The following is a 24,499-nucleotide window of genomic DNA, read 5'->3' as shown; positions in this document are numbered from 1 at the left end:
TAAAGCAAAAGATACATACCAAAAATAATAATAAATTAGAGACTAAAGGCAGTATTCAGCTTTCCTTTATTTTCCTGAGTAGCTTAGCTGTAGGCCTTCAAGGTGCAAAACCCACTCAGCAAAACAGTCTGCATAGACTCTCCTTAAAGGCAGCTTAACTGACCAGGACTATAGCGTTTGGACATTTTATAATCTGTGCTAAAAGCATTTATTATGGTTCCTCCCAAAATGTATGCAGTTCCTCCCTGGGAGGAGTTAAGGTCGGCACAATTTTATCTCATCCGTCTGATAGTATCCCCAGTGAAGTTCAAGTGCTCAGGCTAGCTGCATGTCTGGCCCTCCCCCTTAACATTTCTGTACAATGTTACAAGGTACGGCAGTTGATCCATGTTCTTTTCCTGTACTCACACAGATCTTGACATTTTGTGTTTGCCCGTGTTTTGTTAAAACCCCATTTGACGTAATGTCACTTTAATCGTGAATAAGAAGATGGCATAGACCATTCACTGGTACTTTCAGCATGAGCTCAGCCGTTCTCCTTTCAAACACCCACATAGACCCTGGTCATACTGTTATTTCATGGGGAAGCATTCATCCCGATTGGCTTCCCTGAAAGCCCTCCTTGTGGAAATGTTCTTGGGTGCCGAGGACACCCACTGTTGTTTGTACCATCACCTGCCTTGCTTCTAGCACACTGTTAGTGGTGCCCTAAAATCAATAGAACTGTCAGATGAAGCAGGAGCATGTTGGAAGTACAGCAAGGTATGCTGTTTCCAGGTCTGCCCCCTGCAAGCAGCCCGAGCCAGAGAAAGTTAAAGGAAAGCCGTGCTGTGTTGGAAAGCAATGTTGACAGAGTTGATAATCACCTGGTCTGGAACCCCAGGCAATAAAGCCAGGAGGGAGGATATTGTAAAATGGTTTTAAGGTTTTCAGTGTCGTGTCTCCGCATTGCTCTCAGCTCACCTATGTCTGTGTCAAAAAGTTCTTTATTGCAGGTCTGATTTGAGCCCAAAAGATCGTGAGACTGAGTGGTTATGTTTTAGAGCGTGGTTTCAGCCGGATCTCTAATACGAGTAATTAAAAACAACTCAACAGTTGTGGTTATTTTAAGAATGTTTGCACCATGTACCAGAGCCGGAAGAACTATAATAACTGCTGTCAAACTTTAACACATTCCACTGAAGAGGAATAATAGAGCTAGACACCGTTTCCAGACACCCAGCACAGCAAGCACTCCTCCGGGCTCTCATCCCTCACCCTCCACCACCTCACCTTCACCAGGTGCCCGCTTCAGCCAGGGGGAACTGAGTGCGTGTTATCCCCTCTTCTCAGAGAGCTCTTAGCTGTTCCTATTGTCAGGTTATCTCCCAGACCTGCCTCCTGTAAGCTCTACAGCACTGTTCACTATTGGCTGTAGGCCTTGGCGCATTTGTTTGTGGGATTCTTTGATTAATATCTGTCACCTACAGTAATCAGTAAGCTCCTTGAAAGTAGGAACACTGTCATTTTTGGTCATCATGATATCCCTGGTCCTTACTAGATATTTAATACATATTTGAATCAACAGATGAATGTATGAATCTATAGCAAATCCATAGTTAGAATTTGATATTTAAAACAAGAGATCAGGTTTTAGACTAGAATGATTCAAAATTAACTTTGATTCATGCTTCAAAGAGATGACCTCTTCTGACCAACCCCTATCAAACTATCTGATGAACTTCAACTCACTCTCAAGACTCAGCGTAAATGTCACCTGCTTCGGTGTGGGCTTCGCAGATTCCCCCAGCCAATGTTAGATGTCCTTTGCCATTATCTGATAGCAACTTGAGTTAATGTATCCACAAGATAAGAAAAGTATATGCTTACGTGTTTGTTTCTAGCACTAGCCCATGAGGTCCCTGAAGCCAGGATCCATCTCCTGTTTGTATTTTTTAAGGTCTTCATGCAGTGTCCAACAGAGAAAAAATTCAAAAAGCATTACAGAATAAATGCCTCTCTGTACCAATTATCAAGGCTGTACTAGGCATTAAATTCTTCTTGTTCTCCTTTAGCGTGCAAATATTATCTTCCAGTTCTTTCTCATTGAATGTTACTCCCACAAACCTATCCTTCCTAAGACGGTTATTGAAAAAACTGGGAAGCGGTACATGATTTTGTTCCTTTACTTTTCACTAATGTATATTTTCCCTTGATTTTAAGAAAGAATAGATCATCTCTCTTTTGATGACTTCTGTTTCTGATCCCTGAACTAGGTGCTGGGAAGTTTCACTCCCTTGACTGGTCTGGAGGTTATAACTCTAGCCCCAGCGTTCTCTCTCTCTCTCTGGGGACACAGGAAATGAGGTCACTTCATCTCTTTGAGTTACAAATGCTTCATCTGTAAAGGATGGTATGGGGCTAGGTGCTTCTAAGGCACTGCCAGGTCTAGTTCTGCAGCTTCTGAGTCAAGTGTTCCCATAGTATCATGTTGCTTCACTGGATTGGGTGTTTCACATCTTGTTAAATGACTGTCAGGTGAAACCCTTCCCCATGAATGTTTAATGAACTTAGGGGAGTGCCAGAAACAGCCAATTCATTTGTTAAACACTGCAGAGAATTTCAAGTAGTTAACCTGGGCTCCAAGATAAGATAAAGATAAATTCGCCTGATATGGTAAGCAAAGTAGGAAATTTTCCCTCCTAAGGATTATAGTGTACCAGGGTTACCTGTCTCCTTCCACGCAGTAGAAATAAATGCCTGAAGTGGGCACTGGTGATAGAACTCCTGTGCTAGGCTGTCAGAATCTCCTAGTGGACACATCTTGCATCTAGACCTTGGACTCCAGACTTTCTCACCACTCTTGACATTTGGGAAAGAACACTTTCTGTTGTGGGGGACTACCCCAGGCATTACTGGGTATCTGTCAGTACCCTCTACTCATAGACACCAGTACACTTCCCTCCCAAGTTGTAACACCCAAAGTGTTCCGAGACTTTGCCAAACGTTCTGTGGGGCAACACTGTCCCCTGTTGAGAACCACTGAGTTACAGAGATGTGGGTTTGGTTCTTAGCTATTCACTAGCTAGCTGCCTGACAGAACTTTCTCAAGCTTTGTTTGAGTCCTAGATTCCTCTTCTGCACATCGTGGGTGTAAACTAAGTAGTTGTTGTTAGGACTAAATAAGGCTATGTATTTATATTATTTAGCATGACTCTATGTCTGTACCCAGTACATGTTATTTGCTGTTATTATTATCGTTATTTTATCATTTTTTGCTGTTATCATTAACATTTGTATTTCCTCATGGCTCTTGTCTGAAGAAAAAAACTATAGAGCTACAAAAGAAAAATGCTTTTCCAAATTTTCTTTAATACATTTGCATTTGAATATGCACGCAGATATTTCTTAGCCACATGACAAATTACTGCTTTCCCTAAGACTACTTCCTACTTGACCAACTGCTCAGATGTCCTGTATGCTTCTCATACATCTTAAGCATAGCATTGTAGGAAAGCAAATGTTCCTAAACATTTCAATTTCTTTTTAAGGGATTATTGATATGTATTCTCTATTACTATTTTCTCCCATAACATATGGCATGAAAAATTGCTGTTAAATTGTTATTTGCTTCTTATAATAAAACTATGAGCAAGGGTATCAACGTATAATTCACCACAGTGGAAATCTGACTAGAAATATATGAACAGAGATTATATTACCTTCTCAAACAGTGAAATTTAATTAAAGGATACAATTTTCTCCTATTAAATTAGCAAAAGAAATGCTGACAAAGGTATAACAAAGCTGGTAAGAACTATATTGCTTTCTTGCACTGAAATTGATATGTGCCTTTGGGAAAGCAACTTGTTCATTTTACACTAGTCTTGTAAAGCGATCTGCTCAGGAGTCTGAGCCCAGTCGCCAGCGTGTAGAATGCTATGGCTGGCATGCATAAGTCTCCTCAATGCACCTTGCGCTCTTTCTTCAGGGTCCTTAAATGCCTTCCTCTCCCATCTATTCTCTGCCTGAACTCCCAGCTTTTGTGTAGCCTTTCAGGCTGTTGATCCCTTGGAATGTGCTATCCTAATGAAACAGGAGGGAAGGGGGCAGGGCACAACCTTTAAAAGAATGACATACAGCCATAGGACATGACGAAAACTGGTTAGAATGAACTCGGTCCAGGACGGCAGAAGACTGGACTTCCAGTAGACCTTGAGCCTCATTATATGCTCATTGGAATATATTAGCATGCTAAATGACACACCCACAGGTGCCATGACAGTTCAGAGGCTAAGCATAAAAGGCCTCAAAGTGGGCCTGGAAACCCCCACCCTTTCCCCCAAATAGTTGGAATAATCCTCCCACTCATTAGCCTATGAAATTACTCAGCCCATAAAAACTAGCCACACCATATTTCGGGGCCTCTCACTTTTTGAGATGGCCTACATGCTGTCTGTGGAATGCGTTTCTCCCAAGGCTGTTCTTGCCTTTCGAGATGACCGCATTCTATCTATGGAATGTGTATCTCTCTAAATAAATCCACTTCTTACCTATCACTTTGTCTCTCACTGAATTCTTTCTGTGATGAGACATAAAGAACCTGAGCTTCATTAAGTCCTGGAACCAGGTGGGTGATCTCAGTTAAAAGACTGTGGGTTCAAGTGCCAATCTGGGTTTAGGCTGGGTTCGAGTCCCAGCACACGGGTTCAACTCTTAATCTGATTTGCACAGTTTCACTAGCTGACCACACCACAACTCAGAGATAAAATGTCATATGTATCCTCTCTTTATCCAAAAGTAGAATGAATATAAAAAGACACTTTCCTATCTTGGGCTCTGGGGGAATCATCCAGTTGAACCTCTGCTGCCCTGTGCCAACATACAAAACGCTGGGGAGGGCTGGGCTGAAGAGGAGGGAAGAGGGAGAGAAAAAGAAAAGAAAACTATAGGACCCAACGGTCTTTCAAGTGTGGCAGCCCTACAGTTGATAATTTCTTTCTTGTTGTCTGAATCCTAATAATTCCAGTTAAATGAAGGGTGGGGGAAACACATGAGTGAAGAGTTTAATTTTAATAATTAAACAATAGAAAACATGAGTGTCTACTGGGAGGGGAAGGAGAAGTAAATTGTGAGGTGACCACTCTGTGGGCCATTATGCTGTCTCCCAAATGAATGTGTGGAGATCGTAAAGCATAGAGAAAATGCTACTGACCACATGTTCGGTGAGAAAGAATACAAAACTGTGTGTGTGTTCTGTCTGCAGCCCTATACAATGCATAGGGACCGACAGACTCTCTTCTTGAGTAGACAGGCTCCTCTAAGGCCTCTTTTCGATTAGGCCTCAACTTTGGCCTTTAAAAACTGCAGATCCTCTGCCTAAATAGTTCATCCACTCACCCTCACACTGAAAGACCTGAGCAAACTCTAACATAGTTCTAACAGCTCACAATGCTATATCCCTAGCCCACACCCCCCCTTAAAATGCTTGCCAAAACCCACCAAAAACGAACAAGCCAACAAAGGCCCCTCAAGGCCTCCAAAAGAATTTGCCGTTCATTTTAGCCAATGCCTGAGGTAGTCCCCAGACCTCTCTTTCTCAGAGCATTTACTAAAAAGGGTTTAGGATTGTTAACCTTCCTCTGTCCCTTTGAGATGTGTTATGTATCTCCTACAACTGGGGAAAGTCTTTTTCATGGACCTGAAAGACAATTTATTTGAAATGTAATCATTAGGAAGGGTAGGGACTCAGTCTCCCAGTCTCTGTAGAAGGACAGTGAGATAGGAAGGAAGGGGGCAAGGCGCAGCCTTTAAAAGAATGACACAACCATTAAGAACAGGACACAACGTAAACTAGTTAGAACCAGCTAGGTCGAAGACGGTGGAAGATTCGACTTCCACTAGACCTTGAGCCTCATTATATGCTCACTGTAATGCATTAGCATCTAAATGACACACCTAGAGGCACCATGATACTTCCGGAGGCCAACCATAAAAGGCCAAAAGTGGGCAGTGGCCCAGTTTCTGGAAACATCTGCCCCTTCCCAAAATTGTTGGAATAATCCTCCCACTCATTAGCCCCTAAAAACAAACCACCCCATATTTGGGGGCCACCTTTTGCCTTCTGAGATGGCCCACACTTTGTCTACTTTACTGTGGCTAGCTCTTGAATTCTTTCCTACACAGAGCCAAGGACCGTCACCTGGCGGCCCGTCCCAGGGACTCACCCGAGACCTGGGGCATGACCATCCTCTTGCACCCCATTTTTCCTGCAACAACAGGGTCCTAAGTTCAATAATGGCCAGACAAAGCTGGCCTAATCGCATTTCTATGACCAACTCTTTGTAATTTTTCACCTCCCTGACTCTGTCAGGCCCCCACTGTTTCCCCTCCCTACTCCCTCATTCTCCTTTTAAAACTCCCAGTCACCTCTGTAAGAATGGAAGTTGGGTTCAGTTCAAACTGGATTCTCTTCCGTAATGCAACAGTATATTACTGATCAAAAGTCTGTCCTTACTACTTTAACCAGACTCTGGCTTTATCTTTGACAGGTTCAGTTGCAAAGAAGCCCTCCATCACTGCGTTTGTTTTTACAGTGATGGGATAGTACTCATTAGAAATCATTAGCAAAAGCATTCACCCTGTTTCTGAAAAGAACAATCCCTACACACAACCATGATTACAAGTTTAACAAAACTTTGCTGGGAAGCAATTCTGATTTATGAATTCCGCATTAAACATCTAAGTACATCTGTCATGCATAGCATAATGGCGACTTTTGGGGTAATGATTTCCTAAAATCACAAATGATGTTTAAATTCCCAGTGATTCAAGCATTTGGAGGGGTGTCAATGTGTCCTGGGTGATTGCGTATTATACTCAAATACTAGGTTTATATCATGGCCTTTGTGCTTTCGTTTTGTGTCTCAGAATCTGGAAGTGCAATCTGGTGGGGGACAAAGAATTGCTACCCTAATAGGAATCTTCCAGTATGCCTTATATGGCATTTGTGAAATGGAGCAGGACCCTGTGGGGCCCTGCCGGATACAAATCCTTTCTGTGTCCTCATTTCTGGTTTGTAGGAAATAGGCTTCATTCAACCTCCTTGACCCTCTCTTAGTTCCAAAGAGCAGATTCAAACGGTGACTAATCAGGGAAGGGAGGGAATGCAGAAACAAGGAGGAACAGTCAAGAAACAATAGCGCTGCATGGGGCAGGGGCCTGGTTCCTTCTCATGAAATATTCATAACGATATCTTTTGAGTTCTTCTGCAGGAACTAAGGTCCCTACTTAGGTAGAGGATGGCAACTTCAGGCTGAACACCAGATTCCTGGACTACCACCCTGTTACCTCACCACAAACCAATCAGAAGAAAGTCTGCACACAGTGGAAGATTATGAAGACGCCGATTCCCTGCCCCACCCCCCGGGCCAATGATTCGATTGTCTCTTAAAAACTTTCACGGAGCAAAATCTTGGGAGTTACACTTGTCTCTGGAGTATTGGTCCTGCAAGCAGCAGGACCTGTTCGGGAACACTTGCTTGTCTTTAATTTAGTGTTTTGCAATATATCTCAGAAATGTTTAAAACCACTTTAGAAAGAATGTAGGATTCAAAGAGCTTGCATTTATTTAACTTCAAGTTCTGGTATCTGTTTAAGGCCTGGTGTTAGGAAGTCCCAACTCTGGGACCACAACTCTTCCCTCCCATGTTTCTGACCTTTGATTTCTCTCACACCCCTTAACTCAGAGTTGCCTCAACATAGCATGTATTCTTAGGATTCCATGGATTTATTCTTTCTCTTTGTTCTAGTCTTGTGTTCTCTGCTCTTTGACTCTCTGATGAACCTTAAATATTCTTCAAAATCCTGTTCAAGCCTGGATTTGTGGCTGCCTCCACTTCTGCCCCCACCACCTCCCTTTGGTCTCTTCTCCAATCTCTGCTGCACTATCAACCATCTCATCCTACAAGCCTCCTCTGGGTGTCTGTATTTTTTACTCTATCAGTTTCCTACAGTAGGGAACATTGTACCCCTAGTGCCCAGCTCCATTGCTGATAAGTAAGGATTCAGTAAGAGATTATGGAACAAACAACTGAAGCTCTTTTTGCTTCCAGAGATTAATTATATTACAGATTGTAATCAAGAGCTGAGAGTTAATTTTTCTTTCTTTTATCCAGTACTTGTGTGCGCACACGAAAATGCAACATGATTTAAGGAAAAATCTGCAGAGTACTGAAAAAAATATGCAAGTCTGATCACAGGCTCCCCAGCCCCTCTGGACTGGAAGCACTGAGATGGACTGTGGGAAGAGATGTATAGACGTGTAACTTACATTTTGCAGCTGGACATGATTCTTCACCAAGTTCTCTGACTTTGCCATTGTGCTGGATGCTTTGAGACTGTAGTTTTTACCGTTATGTGGCTCTTTGATTTGCTCTTGAATTTGTTTAGCTTGTTTCCTGCAGGTTTAAATAAATCCATGTATAAATAGTTACATACATTTATTCTATTCACATTTTTTGAGGTTCATTCATTCCCAACATCTATATTTGTCATTTGCTAAAGCTAGATAAACTCACTTAGCAAAGAGAATCCTCCCTTCATCTTCAACCCCACCAAGAAATACTGGCATTATCTGTTATCATCCAGGATTCACACCCAGTGGCACTCCAAAGGCAGACAGAAATGTAATTCCTTGTCCTGTCCCTATTGGATGCAAGAGGTCCCTATCCCTGAGTGCTAAACTGAAAAGAATTAGGAATGCTCTGAAGAAGTGACGAGTGGAAAACTTTGAAGCTTGGACCTAGCAACCACATATAACATACTTGCAAAGTTACGTTTATATCTGTCCAATTCATGTAAGTGTGGCTTGACTGTATAGCTTTCACATATACCATAACGGGTCTATTCTCTTTTTTACAGTTTAGAAACAGTTCATTTATTTTTACCATCAGCCCTGAATGTAGATTTTTATTAGAACTTTTGTAAATAATAAAAGTTGTTAACTCTTAAAGAGCACCTACTGTGTGCCAAGCATCATTTTAAGTGTTTTACGTGTCTCAACTTACTTATTCTTCACGATAATTCGCGTGTGATGAGGCATTAATCCTATACTCATTTAACAGATGAGAAAACCGAGGCACAGAGAAGTTAAATAATTTGCCCAAAGTCACACAGCTAGTAAGTGGTAGAGCTGGATTTGAACCCAGCGAGTCTGGCTGTGTACTTTGCACTTTGAGCCACCGCTCACGACTGTCAAACCACTTGCTATAGTTATGCAGCTTCTTGATGGGAAGGCTGAGATTATTCTCAGGTTTGGGACTCCAAGTAAAATATTTCTGCAGATGTGGAGTGACTGTTGTTCTGACCATTCAGTGGCTATATCAGAAGGATGTGACAAATTACTGGCTTATTAGCTGCTCTCCCCCAAGAGCTCTACAGCAATTATCTATCAGCAGAAGACTCAGAACCTATAAAATGAACAAACAAACAGGGAAACAAACTTTGCAGAATCATCCCCGCTAGACTTTTTGGCCTCTTCTCCAAGGTCCGTGCCTAGGAGAGAGCCTTTGGTGGAGACTGTGCACCATCTCTTGCAGTGAGCCTTTCCAGGCAGAGACAGCACTCTATACACCAGGGGCTCGAGTATCACAGTGGCTGAGGTTTGAATTCTGGCTCTGCCACCCACCAGCTTTGCTTTGATTCCCCAAATCAAAATGATCGATTTCCAAAACTTCTCTGAGCCTCAGTTTCCTCATCTGTCAATGGAGTTTGGAAAAGCTCTCTTCCATAAATACTGTGGAAACGAAATGTGAGAACACATGCTTGGTTGTATGGGCAGATGCTGCAGAGAAATTAGAACACTGGCTCCAAGATAAAAGAAGAGATCTTGTTAATTGCCTCTCTCACAAGCAAGTCACAGTATTTGCTACAGGATTTGGAGGCCTGGAGCATCATTACGTCCTTTGAATTTACAGTACTGGTGTGATGTAGCTCTGTTTAAATATTTATTTTATCTTTTCAATCATTTGGGGGGCTTTTACCTCTGTTGCTTTACTGCACTTGTGATTATCTATCTACTTCCTAACAGCTAATCTGTAGCCTACTGTTAGAAACAAATCTATCATATCAACATTTTAAGAAGCACATGTTAGCCACAAAATCCTATCAGGGATTCACTGATGAAGCAAACTGGAGATGAGGAAGTTCTACTGAGTGAATCATCATGAAGTAGTAAAAGGGGGCTTGGCACAGAGTCAGGACCCAATTAATTTCCTAAGAATTAAATAGTAAAAATACTAACGATCTTTTCAGTAATTCCATAATTCGGCGTCTGGGAAATGTAAAATTCTAAAGGAATTTTCCTCATAAAAATTTCTGACTGCATTTCCTAAATCCTTTTTATAATTTGCTTTCCTTTACTCCCGTACTGACTCACTAATATTGCTCCCGTACTGACTCACTAATATTCCAGAATCTTCTTCTTGCTCCCGTACTGACTCACTAATATTCCAGAATCAATGGGCTTTCTTTTCTGAACCTGCTTCCTTCCCCATCATCCCTCTGATCTCCCAAGCACACACATTTTTGCTCTTTCCTTCTCCCCTCAGCAAATGGGAACAAAGGAAGTGAGAAGCGTCTGCCTGCAATACCATTAGCTCTCTCATGAGAGCAGTTGCTCTGGGGAAGACAAGATACAGGCATTTCACACTGGAACCTACTAGCCTAACAATGTCGGTGTGATTCTATAGTTCAGTGAGTTTCAAGTTGCTCTGGCTCAATTCATCAGAAAGAAATGAGGTGTAAAGTGGTGGAATATCAGGCATCACCAGTCCATCGGGAGACATTTTTTGTAATGTTACAGGTTGCCTTCCTGGGGAAGCAGACACTGAGATGGAGATATCGTGCAGGATTTTTATTAGGGAGGGCTCTTTGGATCAACGTGTGTGGAAATGAAGGGAAGGAAGCAGGACTGGGCAGAGGGAGAAGTTGGAATGTGATACAGTCTCAGTGAAGACCTCCACAAATCCCACGGGGAGCTCGGAAACTGGCATGGCCTTGCACCCCAAGTTGGGGCAAAGGTCTAGGCCTTCAAAGCTTCACATTGACCTGTCCCTGGATGCTGGCTATCTCGGGTCAGGTAACTCTTACAGCTGTGTACTAGCAGCTGGGGGACTTAGACCTCCACAGCTGAAGAGAATCATAGCATCATATCAGAACATCCACTGCCTGTCCTTAAGAGCCTTACTTGGTGATCTAAAATCTCTTACTTCAGAGGGTGATAACCTATAGTCAGGGCAAGTTATGAGCACATCTGCTTTCTACTGGTAGCACCGGTTCTCCTTTTTCCTCCTGTGCTTTCCCGGTTGTGATAATTATTTGTCCCTGGAACAAATCATTCTGCTCCTGGAACATCTCTTCTCCTATTCTGATTCCATTTTTAGAGTTGAATCAAGTCTTGCATTTCCAAAGTCTACTAAGGACTCCCAGCCTTACACTTCTTAGCCCATATGAGTTAAAAGTAAAAAGAAAACCTAGAAGAATTTATAGTTGCTATGTGAGCCGTATCAGTCAGATATGAAAGGCTCAATTAATAGTTCGATTAATTACTTATAGGAATATACGGGCTTATTGGGAGTGAGGAGAAAAGAATTTCTTTCAGTGTGCCCTTCAATCCCCTTGTTGGGGTTCAATTAACTCAGTCAGAAAATCCCCTAAATTCAAGAAGGTGCTGCTCACTTCTACCTCTTCATGTTACCTACGTTCAAACTTTCTTCAGCTAACAACGTGCTGTAATATTCCATCGGGTGAGGTCATGCCATACCACGGGTGACAAGAGAATGGAGAAAGGACCAGAGTGGCAGCATTCGAAGGATTATGGGAAGGAAAACATACATAAGCAAGAGAATACAAGCCTTTGGGTAAGTCCTGACTCTCTCTGGGCAGTGTACATTCTAGTACATTGGATCTATCTGTACTATTTTCACGGTAATTCTGCAAATCTAAACCTATTCTGAAATAGTGTATTAAAAAATAATAGTCCCTAATTCTGGATTCATACCCGAGTTTCCATTATTTTTTAAAATCATTAATCACTGTTCTTTTTAAAGATCAACATATACGACATGAAGACAGGTATCACAGACTGTATTTAGGAAATTGGTCCATTTTTAGAAGAGCAAATGGGTAGAAAAATACAGGTCCAATGAAAAGCAATTACATGTTGGCTTGGATTTCCGACAGGCTGTAGGAACAGAATCTGTGCCAACTTCTCAAGGCCTGCATACGTTCCAAGAAACCAAGGAATTTAATATTTTTATCTGCATTTCTTATTTTAAGTGTAGATTATGTCATTTACATAAATAAAATACCTCTACCAAAGTTATGTGGAGTAAATATATATGTATACACACATACATACTTACATACATATTTATGTATATTTTTAATTCTACCTTATTAGCCCCCAAAAAGCAGTGCTTTTGGCAGAAGGTTTGGTTTCTTGGCAAGGTAAGTGTAGGGCATATTCTAGACGTGCATACTAACTGGTGAAGCAAAGTAGACTTTACAGTATTCATACTTCATATTTGGCTAAAACCTTGAAGGGTAGCAGGTAAAAACACTATAAAAGGAAATTGTTTGGGTTTTTTTTCCATGAAAGGCTAGATGCTAGTTGATAAAGTTTATGTCTATAGCAGTGACCTCTCTTTTCAGAAGACTTAACCCCTTAGTGACAGGCAAATGTTGAGCCTTTAATTCCGGCAGGCAATCGAAAGTGCAAAGAACACAGAGTGTTCATGATTACAGAGAGGAATGATCGCTACGTGCATCAAAGATAAAACACACACACATACATGCATGCACACACTGTACACATTCACCACAGGCTACAAAAGATTGAGAGTTACCTATGGAAGTCTGATGGACACAATTTGCACAAAATCCCTCTGCCTGGAGCTCAGACTGAGTACTGAGCTCAGCACTTTAAAGAAAGACAAAACTACTTCCTCTGAGAAGTAACCTTTTAACACTGAGAGAAATGGTCTTACTTGCTTTTGAAGTAGAATGCTGCACAGAACATGCCCACGATGACAATTCCAAAGATGATACATGAAATTGACAGCACCTGCCTCTGATAAACTTCTTCACTCTCTGTGAATTTGAAAAAGAGAATTAAAGCGGATGTTAGCACGGCACAGCAGAGACAATCTCCGTCCTCGTACTTCTGAACTGGTAGGAGCCTTTCAAAGCAAAGTTTTTTTGTTCCTGTCATGAATAGGAAAACACGAGGACGTTATTATGATTCAGTTTCTTTGCAATGGTCTATAGGACAGCCGCTTTTATTTATTTTTCTGTATGTGCATGGCTAAATCAGAACTCATACACAGATATCACAATTATGAATCTTATTATCAAAAGACATTTCATGACTTGAGAACATACTGGGAACATACATTTTAAAAATTATGGTGGGGCCCCAAATAATCTGCTATCAGAACTTTCCTGTGCCGGTGATGACTTCCAATTTATGTGATACTGATGCCACTGCATTTTCTGATTTGGTCCCTGGCCGTCAGTCTCCCATTCATCCACCCATTACTATGATTGACATCATTAATGAACGAGAACTTCAATATACATGTGAATACTTACTCATTCCTCAATACCAAAGATCTGGCACAGAAACCTCAACCTCTACTACCAAAGTCATATCTTAGAGCATCTTGTATTGCAAAAAGTGACAAGAATTCAAACACAAGCATTTCACTTTTCAGACATTGACATTTACACTTCTAGCTCGTTTTCTGAAATATATCTACTGAAACCGTTCTTCCATCTCATCAAGACCTTTTTATCCATAGATCTCAGAACTTTCTTTCTGTTAATTATCCTCCTCTTGTCTTCATCTCTCTCTTTATACAGCACAGAGACTATAGTCTTTCCCTTTCTTTTCTTCCTTCCTTCCTTCCTATCTCTCTTTCCCTTCCTTCCTTGCTCCCTCCCTCCCTTCCTTTCTTTCTTTCTCCCTCTCCCCCTCCCTTTTTCCTTCCCTTCCCTTCTTTTCATTCTTCCTCCCTCCATCCCTCCTTCCCTCTCTCTCTCCTTTCCTTCTTTCCTGAGATCAGGCACTATATCCTCTCTTCAGATACGACAGTACATTTTAAAGTTTCTTCCTGCAGCAGTGTATCGGGAAACAATGTATTAGAAGAACTATCCTCTCTTCTCTCCCCTCTTAGGCTTTATTTACATTTTCAATGTCTTTATTCAGACTGGAGTATCAAAAACAGAAAGTAAACCTAAGAGAAATACCACATCATCCACATTTCTGATTAAATGAAGAGGGGCAATCGTGTGGCCCTGGCAAGCCTTGGTTGACATTTTAAATTTTGAAAGGTTCAAATTAAAGAGATAAAAAAACCTGTCACTGAGACCTTGTTTGGGCATCTTGCCATCTTAAAGAATGTCATCCTTTCCATCCGCATTTGTAAGCTCATTAAATCTTCCAAATGAATTTGGAAACAAGTAAGTAGATGTACCAACTTATAAAGAATTCCATTTCATTTAATTGCTGTGAGTTGATGACTCTAATGGAATAAGCATGATTTACATATAATAATCTACTCCACCCTGCTTCTGCCAATAAAAAGAACTACAAAAATGGTGGATAACAATATCTATTAAAACAAAAGAAATAAGACTCTATCCACTAAACAATGATCTCCGCATAACATCTACTGCGTGTTTTGTTTGTTTGTTTGTTTTTTGCGGTACGTGCGGGCCTCTCACTGTTGTGGCCTCTCCCGTTGCGGAGCACAGGCTCTGGACGCGCAGGCTCAGCGGCCATGGCTCACGGGCCCAGCCGCTCCGCGGCATGTGGGATCTTCCCGGACCGGGGCACGAACCTGCGTCCCCTGCATCGGCAGGCGGACTCTCAGCCACTGTGCCACCAGGGAAGCTCTTTGTCAGTTTTTAAAGCTAGTCAAATATAGCCTGGGGAAATGTATAAAATCATTTCTGAGTTCAAAATCAAGAGTGAAATTAAAACTCCAAATACTGCGAGTGGATTTATAGAGCCAGGTGTAGTTACCATGATGGTGCTCTCAATGCCTTTGATTCAGAGTGCTACACAAGAAGCAGCACAATGAGGAGCAGGAAGCAAGGGGTTGGGGGTCTGGCAATTTTGGATCTGACTTTAATTTTAGCCACCTTTAATATGAGTAACCAAAGGTATACTACTTTACTTTTATAAATTTCAATTTTCTGCCTAAATAAAGGCAATGATATGAAATGCTGACTGTAATAAATGTTATAACAAGGAGGTATATAATCCTACAAAATAATATAATATGAAAAATTGACATATTCACAGAGACCAGAGATTTTAAGTATAAAATAGGATCCAACTAGGCAAGAAGAATGGGGATGGGCAAAGTGGTCCAGGAAGAGAAGACAGCTTGTGCAAAGGCCCTGTGGTAGGAGATAAAATGGCATGTTCAGGAATCTGGAAGTTAATTACCCTACCCCAGGGCCTTTGCACAAGTTATTTTCTATACTCTCCCAGCTTAGTGGAGCAACACGGAAACAACAGGAACATGGTATACAATGAACATGTCTTTACAATAGCAGGAAGGTACTGAAAATTTGAAAGAAGAGGAGTGTGATGTGATAATATTTACATTTATTTTTCCTGCCATTTACAGAAAAGATTAGAAGGGATAAAGTAAATGCTGAGTCCTGTTAGAAGGCCATTATATCAGCGTAGACACGATGGGTGTTTCTATGATAATAGTAACAACCACGGTGGGCAGTAAACGGAAGTGAAAAGCAGTTAGGTTTTTTAAAATAAATTTATTTATTTTTGGCTGCGTTGGGTCTTCATTGCTGCACGCAGGCTTTCTTTAGTTGCCGTGAGTGGGGACTACTCTTTGTTGTGGTGTGCAGGTTTCTCATTGTGGTGGCTTCTCTTGTTACGGAGCACGGGCTCTAGGTGCACAGGCTTCAGTAATTGTGGCTCGCGGGCTCTAGAGTGCAGGCTCAGTAGTTGTAGCACACGGGTTTAGTTGTTCCGCGTCATGTGGGATCTTCCCAGACCAGGGCTCGAACCTGTGTCCCCTGCATTGGTAGGCAGATTCTTAACCACTGAGCCACTAGGGAAGCCCAGCAGTTAGGCTGAAAATACTTAAGGGACTAGATGATGATGCTCTTAACTAAGTTGGAGCTTATTGGAGGGGGATCAGAATTGAAAGGAAAGATATCAAATTCAGCTTTGGAGTTGGTGAGTTTTAAAAGCCTATAAGATAGCCAAGTGGCAGTGTGAAGTAGACATTTACATGTATAGATCTGGGTTAAGAGGAGGAGACAGGATTCCGGATAAAAATATTTGGGGTTATGCATATACTGAAACCAAGTGTGTTGATAAGACAGCCCCAGGAGAAAATATAGAGTAATAAGAGAATCTTAGGCATTCTATTCTAAGATAGACCTTTGAGAGACTCCAAAATTTCATGGAAGGGTAGACAAGGATCCTGCAGAGGGGATTAAAAAGAAAAAAAGGAGCAGCCAATCAGGCAAGAAAAAATAAATAAATAAAAGGAAAATAAACAACAATAATAAAACCTGATAGTGCCATGGAAGAAAAGATACAGGGTTTGTTTTTTTTTCTAGAAAAATAGGCTACTGAATGCTTCTAAGAGGCCAAATAAAACAAAGTCCTTTAATTTAGTGACATAGAGGTTGCTGGAGAACCTGCATGAGCAAGTTAACGGAACCATGAAGGCAGCCCCCGCGGCTCCCTGGGTCCTCTGTCATGTATATCCCACGTACTGCAAGGCAAACGCACTTTCTCCAAACCTACCCTGTCTTCTACCACTTAGCCCGGATTTAGGATCTAGAATTCCAGCCTAACTCCCGAAAGCAGAGAATGCCTTACTTGTAATGAGGCAACCATGAACTTCACTGTACAGAAGTTGTGAGGATTGAGTGAGTTAGAATATACAGAGGACTGCAGTGCCTAACTTGGAGTAATCATTAAGTATTAGTCTGAACCAATATAAAATTGCCATGGGGGCAATAAATGGCTGGACATTGGCCGTTTAATTTGGTTCTATCTAATATATGGTAACTTGTTATTATTCTATGGAACATCAATATTTTTGCATTCCATTTTTTAAAAACCCAGAGGGCAAAACCAATCTTTGGCTCGACAGGAATTGGAAAAGTGTGTTTGCATTGTCTCCCAACTCTGTTCCTTTTTCTCTTCTGTGGTGCACAGGGCTCGCTCCTCTCTTTTTATATGATCATATTTCATATTATAAAGGTGGAAAAAGAGAAGGTAATAACATTATGGTGAATTTTCGGAAACTGACATTGGACCAGTGGAAAAAATCCTTTTGGCAGGCAGCCTGGCCCAAGACTCTGAAAAACACAAGTGCTGCCCTTTGCTAACCCCACTCTCCCCCTGAACCCACCTCACTCAGGGAGCAGTGTGGTTGGCCAATGTTACCCCTCGGTTTAAACACCAGCTACAACTGTTCTTATCTTCTTTCAACCGTTGTCTTTATCAATAATGGGGAAAATACTACACACTTCACATATCTGTTTACAGATTCAACAGGAGAGCACAAATAAAGTGTCCATCTAGTGGCATGTAATGGATACACAAAATGCAGTTTCCTTCCTTTTCCCTTTTTCTCCTGAAGCCAGTGTTGAAGCAAAAAAAAAACAAAACAAAACAACTGGCCTTTAAAATACTCTACTTCCCTAATGCAAAACTCACCTTACCCACAGGCAGTCCGTGACTTGCTGCCTCAGGGCCTCTCTGCCTGTGCCCTGAGACCTACACTGAAGGAATTTATTTTACTGACGTTTTATTTACTGATCATTCCTTGCACTTTGCCTCTTGTTCACTGAATTTTTCTCCTAGTAGTTTTGAATTTCCTATCCAGCTGTTTTAGCAGATGAAATTCAAGCGATCCTCCTTGAGGAGGGGCTCTGTCTTTTACATTCTCATGATCCCCAGAGACCCAGAATCCTTGGAAAACCTGTGGGTACAGCACTGTTTGCTAAACCAGACAGCTTACAGTTTAGGTTCTAGTAGGTAAAGTTGCCTGAGGAAAATGCTTTTGGAAGCTGTAACTCTCCTTAGACTGCTAAAAGTCTCTCTGTGAATACTTGTTAAACTCTACTACATTTAAAAAAAAAATTATGCCCACAGAAAATCATAGCTGCAGCTTTTATATACCATTTCCCTCTGGTTAGCTCTATGTTAAGGATAGAAGTGTGGGTGACCACATCCCTGTATATGTGAAGGAATGGGAAATGTTCTAAAAGGAAGCTCCACATCCCCTCCAAGAATGGAGCCCTGGGATCCCACTGCCTCTTGGGAATCTTTCCTTTGTACCATCAGTTTTAATTAAGTCTGTAAGAGATAAAACTCAAGCATGATTTCCTGAAATGTGTTGGCATCCAAGTAATGTGAAGCTTAAACACGGAGACACACACACACACACACACACACACACACACACACACATACCTGTAAGCCTGTAAGTCATATACAGGAGCAAAACTTTTCTGCCTAGACCACCTCATCATCAACATATGCAAATAAGACCCTTTGTGATGCCACCAGTAGGTGTCAGTGCAAGCATGATTACTCTGATAGTTCATTATGAAAGTCAACCTAGCAATATCACCAGGGCTCCTTCTTAGCCAAGTATTCATTATCGGAAGCCCTGCAGATAAAAGTCTACACAGAGAAGCAAAAGTCATTATAAGACAAGTTCACTAATGATCCCACCATTTATGAAATTAGTCTTCATCCTAGGTTTCCTCCCTGCCTAATTCTAGCATTTATTTCTATTCATCAAGTCAACCTCATAATCTGGGTAGATCAGACTCTCCCTGATTGTAAACCTATGGATTTTTGTCATAATTTTAACTGGATTAAGTTTAAGTGGATTTATTTCAGTTTTAATTATTCTTAGAACAAGAGAGCCTCCTCCCAATTTTGTTCTTAAAAACCAACAAATGTTGGAGATAGATTAAAATATTAGGCGCTTACAAGGAACTGCAAATGAACTGTGATCAGGAAAGAGCATGAAAGGAAAGAGAATATTTAGAATGTTAGAAACTGGGATTTGCACTTTTCTTGAAGTTGAAGTTGAGTCTTTTCTTGAACTTGAAGACAAAAATGAACAAGCGCTAAATGGCCTGATGACTGCACTATTAAAGAAGAAAAAGTACTTCATTAAGGTGAAAGAGATTCTGAAGGCAAATGAAATGGGTCCTCACCTTGAGATCAATGAGATTAAACACACACGGGCAGGGAGGGGTAGTGAGAGAGTATGTGATGAGAATATCAGGAAGACTGAACAAGCGACGGACTAGCCTCACGGCAAGGATCTCCGAGAATGCTGCATGACAGAAGGGATAGGGGTCCAGCCCAACCATCTGAGTGCAGAGGAGCTGAGATGACCAGGAGGTACTGAAATGCCCCATATCTTTAGCGTGGTGTTATTTCTACCTGGAAGCCCCTTCCTCTTCCCTACTTGCAGAACTCCCACCATTGTGGGTTGATTTGTGTCCTCCGTTGCACAAAGATTTTGAAGTTCTAACCCCAATAACTGTAAATGTGAACTTCTTTGGATATAGCGTTTTGCAGATGATCAAGTTGAGGTCATTAGAATGGATCCTAATCCAATATTACTGTGTCCTCATCAAAAACAGAAATTTGGACACAGAGAAACACATACAGGGAGGACGCCATGTGAAGATGGAAGCACACTTTGGGGTGATGCATCCACATGTCAAGGAAGGCTAAAGATTTCCAGGAAACCACCAGAAGCCAGGAGAGAGGCAGGAACAGATTCTCCCTCACAGCCCTCAGAAGGAACGAACCCTGCCAACACCCTGATCTTATACTTCTAGCTTCCAGAACTATGACACAATACATTTCTGTTGTTTAACTGCCAATTTGTGGTACTTTGTTATGGGCAGTCCTAACAAACTAATATAGCCAATGATCCATAAATACTATCAGAATAAACACTATACAATGTAAGTACTATCCAATCTGAAAACTCTTCTCAAGGGCCCGTTTGCATTCCTTTTGCATCTTTCCATAACTGCACTGTCTTGTGTCAAAGATGCACATATCTGTTTTCCCACAGCCCAGTCTGAGAGCCCTCGAAGGCAAGAGCATCTTCATGACTGGACCCTTGCACCTGGCTTGTGCTTGCTCTGTACAAGGGAGGGTATTCAGCAGGCTTTCGTTCAACTCAACAGCTTCTGGGTTGGACGTCTAATGACATTCTCCTGGTTGGGCCCTCTGCCTGGTGAGGTAACAAAAAGAGGCAACATTTTCTTGGAAAGGGGTCCTTTTACTCTGGGGATTCATTCTGTTGCCCTTCACCATCCACTGTGGAAGGGCATCATTTAAAATACTGTGAAAAAGTAAAATAATCACTTCCTAATAAAATGTTAACTTTCAAAATTATATTTTATCTTATTTCCATACAAAGTGCTTTGAGATGTACATTATACATAAAATTTGATATTTAAGGGGAAATAACATTTTAAATTCATAAACACATTTATTCTCAACCTGCAATTTCCTTTTCTTCCCGCACAGTCCCCACCAAATATAAACCTTCCCATAATAATCCCTTATCTCTCTCCCTCCTTTCCCAAACAGTATAGCTCTGGCCAACTATAGATAAGTGAATGCTATAAAACACATCAGGAAAAAAAAATGAAAAGCCCTGGGTCTTCCCATTGGTATGCTTAACATGCACTGGCTTTCCAAGTGTTATTTCTCCCACAAATAAATTATAAGTAAAAAGCAAATTCAATCAAAATAAATCTATTGGTGAGTTTACAATGTTATCATAAAACCAGTCTTTGACTTCTGGCTTCAGGGTTAAAGGGTGTGAAAACTCTGTTTTTTCTGAACCTGTAATAATTGTCCCCCAATCCATACTCTTAATCCCAGTTTTTTATCACTTAGGATTCACTGTTCATTGGCAAAGTTACATTCTAAGAGCAAGACATGTGACTTGGAATGATAACATGCTATTTTCTTGACAATGGGGAGAATCTGACCTAGTGGTTTATAGGTCTTTTACTGTTTGACTTGTTTTGATAGAGTGAGAAATCGAATCCACTAAATCCATTTAAATCTTGCTTCACAGAACACTCAGTCCCAAAGTAACACCCAACCCTTCCCAGTCTGGTTTAATGGATCTCCACCTCCCTCAGCCAGGTGAGATGTAAGTTAAAGGAATCTTAACTCCTATTGCCTTAAATATTAGGGGTGACCTGGCATGATCTATAAGCATCATCTGCAAAGTCAGGCATTTGCACAGCTACTTAGGGTGATAGCCCTGTAGCTATTTGCACTTCTCAGGCCCATGTTGTTAAGTATCCCATCAGGGGCTGTCCTGAGTCAGGCTGGGTACCAGACAGCAAAGCAGAGGCCTCTGCACTCTAGGCAGTGGTTCTCTATCCTGGCTATAGCTCTGAAATAACTGCAAAGTTTTTCAAACACACCTGCAACTGGGCCCCACCCCAGAGCCGGAGATCTGAATTTCCAGCACTGTAACTCTAGATTTGTATTTGTTCAAATCTATTTAAGGCAGCCAAGACACAGTAAAAGAATCAAAACACAAACAAACAAAAACAAAAAAGGAAAAATTAACTCTAGTTATGAATTTTATTTACCCAGCATATTGAAAACAGTATCACTTCAACATGGAATCTCTATTAAAAATATTAGTAAAATGTCCCTCAACAGATGAATGGATAAAGAGGATGTGGTACATATATACAATGGAATACTACTTGGCTATAAAAAAGAATGAAATAATGCCATTTGCAGCAAGATGGATGGACCTAGAGATTATCATACTAAGTGAAGTAAGTCAGAGAAAGACAAATACCTTCTATCACTTATATGTGGAATCTGAAATATGACAAAAATGAACTTATTTATGAAAACAAAAACAGACTCACACACATAGAAAACAAACTTATGGTTACCAAAGGGGTAGCAGGGGTTGCGGGGGGAGAGAAATTAAGAGTTTGGGATTAACATATACACACTACTATATATAAAGTAGGTAAACAAGGATCTACTGTATAGAACAGGGAACTATACTCAATACCTTGTAATAAGCTATAATGGAAAAGAATCTGAAACAGAATATATATTTATATAAAATGGAATCACTTTGCTGTATACTTGAAACTAACACATTGTAAATTAACTATACTTCAATAATAAAATAAAATAAAAAGTTCACAAGCGCTGATGTCAGAAAGACCCGCGTCAAGTGATCCTTCTGTCATTACAAAACGTGACTTTTTAGTTTCATCTCTTTTACCTAAACAAAGGGCAGTAGGGGGTAATTATGGATATACAATAATCTTATGCTGTAGCTGTAGCTATCCATGTCCTTCCTTCCCAGTAAAGTTAAAAGAAACAAATTGTCATCCAGCAGTGATACCAACAGGAGCTTGGTGACAAGTTTATTTCAGCATGGAGTAAGCTACAGGATCCAAGAAGATGACAGGGTTAGTTCCAAAAGATAAGTACAGTAATGGTTCGACAGAGGCAGAAGCAACAGAGGATACTTGCAAAGAATCTCTGGAAGATATATCCAGAAGCGAGATAAACCACACATGACCCATAAGGAAAGTGATTCAAGCATCCGGCTATAGCTGAATCAAATAGATTTTAAGGTATCTGGAAAATTCTCACGTCTCTGTGGTGTTTATATATATAATCTTCAAGAAAAATACATAGAGAATTCAAGTTGACTCTGTCCTAGCCATATCATAGCAATCGTTCTTGTCTTGTAACAGCAGTTGTATCCAGAGAGCTGCAGAGTCTGCTGTCTTGCCCACATGCCCATTCGTGCTTAGAGAAAAATAAATATCTTTTGGTGTTATGGACTGTAATAACCATGTCCTTTATTTTCTATTTCTGTTGCTTTGATGTCTGGGCCTTGCTGACCCTGAAGGGACAGCCCCTCCCAAGATTAGCCGATTCCTAGAGGTAGTAAGCCACTAGCTTATGAGCGTACTTTTCAAATACAAACCAACCAATTCAGAGAGCACACTCCCAACCACCACCTTATCAGGCTCTCACACTTCGGGCTACTGTCCATCTGTCCCAATCACTCCACGCTCAGGTACTAGACAACTAAGGACAGTCCCCATGCCCCAGAGTCTGCTGAATTATTCAAACTAGCGAATTCTAAGCCTACTTACCCTGTCTCACCCACTGCTTCCTGTGGAGGCCACAAAAAAGCCTTTTGCCCACAGTTCCTCCTTTTCCTGGGCCTCCTGACACAGCTGGGTATTCCTTCATGGGTCCCTGAGAGCAGGCTGTGGTCCCCCTGCTTGGGAATGTGAATAATAAACTATCTTCTCAATGGCAGTTCTTTCGTGCTCTGTTGGCCTTATTATTTCTCAAATTTTCTCAAAATTAAATACATTTTAATTTTTTAAATTAAATAATTTTTAAATTAAATAAATTTCTCAAAATTAATACACTATGTTTTGGAACATAGGCTATTCAAACGAATGTTTTAAAAGGATTGTGTGACATGCTAAGGAATTGTAAATACTTCAAAAAAGGCTGAACATTTGCTTTTCTAAAGCAAAAAATAGCTGCTTAGATCAATCTAACGGAGTAGCCACTACCCATTGGAATAACTCATAAGGGCTTCATCTCTGAACAGGATTAAAATTTATTAGCGGAAGTTACTGTCTGTGTCTATTGGAGTCTCTCCTGCATCCCATAGCAGACACTGCTCTAGAATTATACTTTGGCTATAAAGATAAATAAGGTAGAATTCTACAAATCCTGTATCTAGCTGGTGAGATGGGCGTATAAAAATAAATATGAAACATTGTGGTAAACGTTTATGAACTATGAGCAGAGTGATGTTTTCAAGCTGAGTAGTACATACCCAAGGCAATCTACAGATTCAATGCAATCCCTATAAAAATTCCAATGGCATTTTTTTTTTACAGAAATAGAAAAACAATCCTCAAATCCATATGGAACCACAAAAGACCTCGCGTAGCCAAAGCAGTCCTTAGAAAGGAGAATAGAGCAGGAGGCATCACACTTTCTGATTTCAAACTGTACCACAAAGCTATAGTAATCAAAACATTATGGTATTGGCATAAAAATAGACACATGGACTGATGGAACAGAATATTCTGCCTGTGTATGAGACTGAGTAAGTGACAATGAAGACTCCGGAGAAGACATTAGGAACAGTTACCTGAGTGATTGTGCAAGGGAGGGACACCACACTTCTATCTACTTCTGACAATCACTTGAAACAATGTAAGAAACCTAGTGTGTCCACGACATGGTAGATGCTTCCTCCCAAAGAGCAAGATACAAAAATGGGCATAGCTTTATTCACACTGTCTATACAGCGTGTGAGTCCCAAGCACTGGGTAGAAGTGCTTTGACTGCTCCCTGGATAACAGTGTCATGAAG

At 40.9% G+C, this 24,499-nt stretch overlaps 1 protein-coding gene across 8 annotated transcripts in view; it reads right to left on the bottom strand.

Moving 5' to 3' along the window:
• The window catches only part of NRG3 (neuregulin 3), a 1,050,833-nt gene that overhangs the window by 31,463 nt on the left and 994,871 nt on the right, over nt 1-24,499 (bottom strand). For all 8 annotated transcript variants that reach the window (XR_009535980.1, XM_060125676.1, XM_060125679.1 and 5 more), the window contains exons 5-6: nt 13,029-13,131; nt 8,312-8,438 (exon numbers count right to left, since the gene is read on the bottom strand). Coding sequence is in view for 7 of the 8 variants with exons in the window: in XM_060125676.1 (XP_059981659.1) it covers nt 8,312-8,438; nt 13,029-13,131 (230 nt within the window). In the remaining variant the exon portion in view is untranslated. The remainder of the gene's footprint in view (nt 1-8,311; nt 8,439-13,028; nt 13,132-24,499) is intronic.

This window comes from Lagenorhynchus albirostris, chromosome 16 (genome assembly GCF_949774975.1).
Source record: "Lagenorhynchus albirostris chromosome 16, mLagAlb1.1, whole genome shotgun sequence".
NCBI lineage: Eukaryota > Metazoa > Chordata > Mammalia > Artiodactyla > Delphinidae > Lagenorhynchus > Lagenorhynchus albirostris.
This window is presented reverse-complemented; position numbering and strand designations above follow the sequence as displayed.